Raw genomic sequence first — 3898 nt, forward strand, 5'->3', positions numbered from 1 at the left:
TGTATTCAGCAACATTCATTTATATGTATCTTTCAAGTTCAGTTATTACATATTAAAGAATACAAATTAAGATGTATTAAACAGGTTATACGTATTCAGTTGTATTCCGATATAGTCAGTTGTATTCAACTGTATTATTCAGCTGTAGTCAGTTGTATTCAACTATATTATTCAGTTGTATTCAGTTGTATTTTTCTGTATTCAGCTGTATTCAGTTGTACTCAATTGTATTATTCATATGTATTTCTCTGTATTCAGCTATATTCTTTAATATGTATCTTTCAAATTCAGTTAATACATGTTAAAGAATATAAATTCAGATGTATTAAACAGGTTATTGTCTAGTTAGAGAATACAAATTCAGACTTATTGAAATTGTTATATTATAACTGAGTATATAGATGTATTCCGATGAATTCTGACTAGTTATGTATATAACTCAGGCACTGTCTATAATAAATTGTCAAAGTATATGTGGACAAGGTTATATTCGATTGTATCCAACACATTAAGGCAACTAAATGTATACATAATCTATTTATGAAAGTCATTTCAAAAATTATTACTTGACAATGAGAATTTATTACTTGACAATGTCATCATAAGTATTGACAAATCGTTGAAGCACCAATACATGTCAGAGTGTTAACTATTTGTTACGTGGAGCATTTCTATACATTCGCTTGTTATGTCCTCCCCGTCCACATATGCTACATGAATGTTGATTTTTCGGCTGCAGCAATTCACTTAAAGGTTTATCGCGCTTCTTCTTTGGCCTTCCAGGAGGTCTTTTCCATTTGGGTGGTATTACAACCTCCTCTGCAACATGTGCCGGTATATTCCAGTCATTTCTGTCCGGTAGCGGATACACAAGCACATCGTATGTCATTACAACAGTATTTGATTTGTAATAGTTAAAGCAATATTCTTCTGGCATTAGAAACTTGCTCTTCAATACAGCCCAAGCATGTGGGCATGGTAATTCATCAACTTGGAACCTCCCACAAACACATTTTCTCTCTAACAAGTCGACTGTGTAATTCCTCCCTCCATCGTTAACCATATGTAAGTATTCAGTTGATGGTATCACCTACATTTAAAAATAAAAATATAAGTTTTGAGCACATATAACTGAATTACCATATGTATAATATTGAATTACTCAGTTATATACAACTGAAATATTTGCATACAGATGAATACATCATATATTTAGACCGGCAGACTGTCAAGTGTAATTACGTCTTATCTTATCAAAATATGCTGTAATTTAGGCAACTGAAGTGTAACAAAAATATTAGAAGGATACGGCATGACAATACATATTAAAATTATATATAATACAGATTTGTTAGTTGTATTCTGATGTATTTGAATAGTTTTGCAGCATATTTTTAGTTATATTCAGTTGTATTCATATCAGATCTTCGATAAAATATGTCTTGTATGTGTTTGAATTTAGTTGTATTCATATGTATTCATGGCAGTTGTATTATAAAAAATATTTGTATTAAGTTGTATTCATGTCATTTATTTCACAAAACAATTAAGCTATATAATACAATGACATTAAAATAAAACTTGCAGTCATACGTGTAGACATTGCCTCATTCAAAGTCAGTATCTCCTGTTATTTTTTTCCAAGCGTCGTGTATGTCTGTGTAGCTTCTTTGCGGTTACTACAATTTCAACGTCCAAACATCTTCCTAACTTCTTCGAGGAATTCGTATATTGGCAATTCCCTTGCTAAAACTAGTGCAGCATTGATTGACTTAGCAATATTTGATATCATTGACCATCCCCTGTTAACAGGTGCATACAACCTAACCCACTTTCCGTATCCAGCTAACTCTAAGTATACTTCCACCCTAATATCTACCTTATCCACCTTCTCCATCACAAATTCAGCTTGTGTGTATGCTTTTGCCATCGAGAAGTATATTTCGCTCAACTTGGTATGGCTCTTTTTGAATTTTTTATATACGTTGTTCCATAGATGCCATATACAAGCAAAATACGATACATTTGGATACACTCTCGATACAGATTTAATGATACTCTCATTTCTATCTGAAACGATGCACATGTTTTCCCTGTCACCGTATGCTATCTTGAATTGCTCAAAGAACCACGTCCAAGCAGCACCGTTCTCTTAATCAATAACACCATATGCTAGTGGCAATATATGACCTGTAAATATAATTGAATACATATTTTTAAAACATGTGTTTCAATCTTTAAAATATTAACAGATTGTATTATAATTCAGATACTCACTTGCACCATCCAACGTGCTTGCCGAAATGAAAGTCCCGGTGTAGTAAGATTTTAGGTGACTTCCATCCACAACAACAATGGGTCTACAATGATCAAACCCCTTTATAAAGGCATACAAAGATATATACAAGCACATGAATTTATTTTTTGGCGATTTTACCATTCTGATGTGGGAACCTGGATATGTCATATCCATTGTATATAAGTATCCTGGTAATTTTTTGTATGAATCAGCCGGTTCACCTCTCAAAATATTCATTGTCTTTTCTTTAGCCCTCCACGCCAACATGTAGCTAACATCTACACCTAAATCTGATTTCACATCATCAATAATATCCTTTGGGGTGTATTTCCTCTTATGATTAGTAAGCTTAGGCTTTATCATACCACCTATAAGGCTGCTACTTGCCTGCCGCTGCTCATACACCTTGTCCTTCAGCGGACATGTATGGTTATCAATGAATTCTGTCACTTTGAATAGTTCTGATTTGTTAATGCTTGAAGCCTTAAACCTCCATTCACAATCTTCTGAAATACATAATAATGCATAGCTGCAAAGAATTAATCATTGTATATATGATTAGCATAAGTGTTTACAAAAAAAATGCACTCATATACACACGAATACAATCTGACATGAATACATTCAGACATCTATCTATAAAAAATTTTATACTACTGAATTCAATTATAGTTATATGCATTTAAATACAATGAATACAACTGAATACAATTGTGGGTATATGCATACACTTAAAACCACAGTAGACAAAATAAAAAAATAATTAGAGACACTGTAATGTAATTATACCAGTAAAATACATATGAATACATGTATTTAAGGACCATAAACAAACATATATTAACTATATCAGTGCTAATCAAGATGAAATCCACAAATATGCATAAATACAACAACGTTAAACTTACAGCTCGAACCAATAATAGAAAATACAAAAAAAAAATTAAATACATGCAAACCTGACAGCATTAGACCTATCAACACGGAATTGAAACCTTTGAGATATAGCATAATTCTCCATCACCTCTTTCAATGTAGCCTTATCCTTATACACTTGTCCAGCCATAACCTCCCTTTGATTAGTTTTTGAAATTATCAAATCCTTGTGGAGTTCGAACACTCCAATTGCTTCTCCTGAATTGACAAAATCTAGAGCTAGTGTATCATCTGTATCGGAATCGTACCTTTGAACTGCTTCGTCTATTTTCACAATGTCGCCTTGATTTAAACTACCTCCGGAGACAAGTTCTTTTTCAATAGTTGTTATGCAAAAAGGATACATCCCAAATTCTCTGTTCTCTTTTTTCAATTCTACATACACTCTGTAACCCATATCATTGTGTATTTCCATTGGCGTGCAATTTCCTTCTACTTTGTATTGAATTTTAATGGACTTTGAGCTCAAATCTATGCCCAGTTGATTAGAAATTGAAGCAACTAAATCATTAAAGGACGCATACTCCTTTATCAGTATTCCCTCAATTGAAAAATCGATGTAATTGCCCTCATCGTTCCACTTGCCAGAATGACGCAACAACACTGTTAAACTTGCCATATGTATAAAGGAACTATACCGTATTTTGTATATAATTTATATCC

General features: G+C 32.6%; 1 protein-coding gene across 1 annotated transcript; it reads right to left on the bottom strand.

Annotated features, from left to right (window-relative positions):
• Nucleotides 1-649: 649 nt before the first annotated feature.
• Nucleotides 650-1930, bottom strand: LOC107816405 (uncharacterized). Its single transcript, XM_016642125.2, has 2 exons — nt 1712-1930; nt 650-1090 (listed from the first exon to the last, which is right to left on the bottom strand). The coding sequence occupies exons 1-2, from the start codon at nt 1928-1930 to the stop codon at nt 650-652; spliced, it is 660 nt and encodes a 219-aa protein (XP_016497611.2).
• Between the last annotated feature and the right edge of the window lie 1968 nt (nt 1931-3898).

This window comes from Nicotiana tabacum, chromosome 18 (genome assembly GCF_000715075.1).
Source record: "Nicotiana tabacum cultivar K326 chromosome 18, ASM71507v2, whole genome shotgun sequence".
Lineage (NCBI taxonomy): Eukaryota > Viridiplantae > Streptophyta > Magnoliopsida > Solanales > Solanaceae > Nicotiana > Nicotiana tabacum.

Excerpts from the sequence above, each read along its gene's own strand:
- LOC107816405 (XM_016642125.2), bottom strand. The coding sequence starts at position 1,930 with ATGGCAAAAGCATACACACAAGCTGAATTTGTGATGGAGAAGGTGGAT. Across the intron at positions 1,091-1,711 it reads TATACGAATTCCTCGAAGAA|GTGATACCATCAACTGAATA; the intron begins GTTAGGAAGATG and ends TTTTAAATGTAG.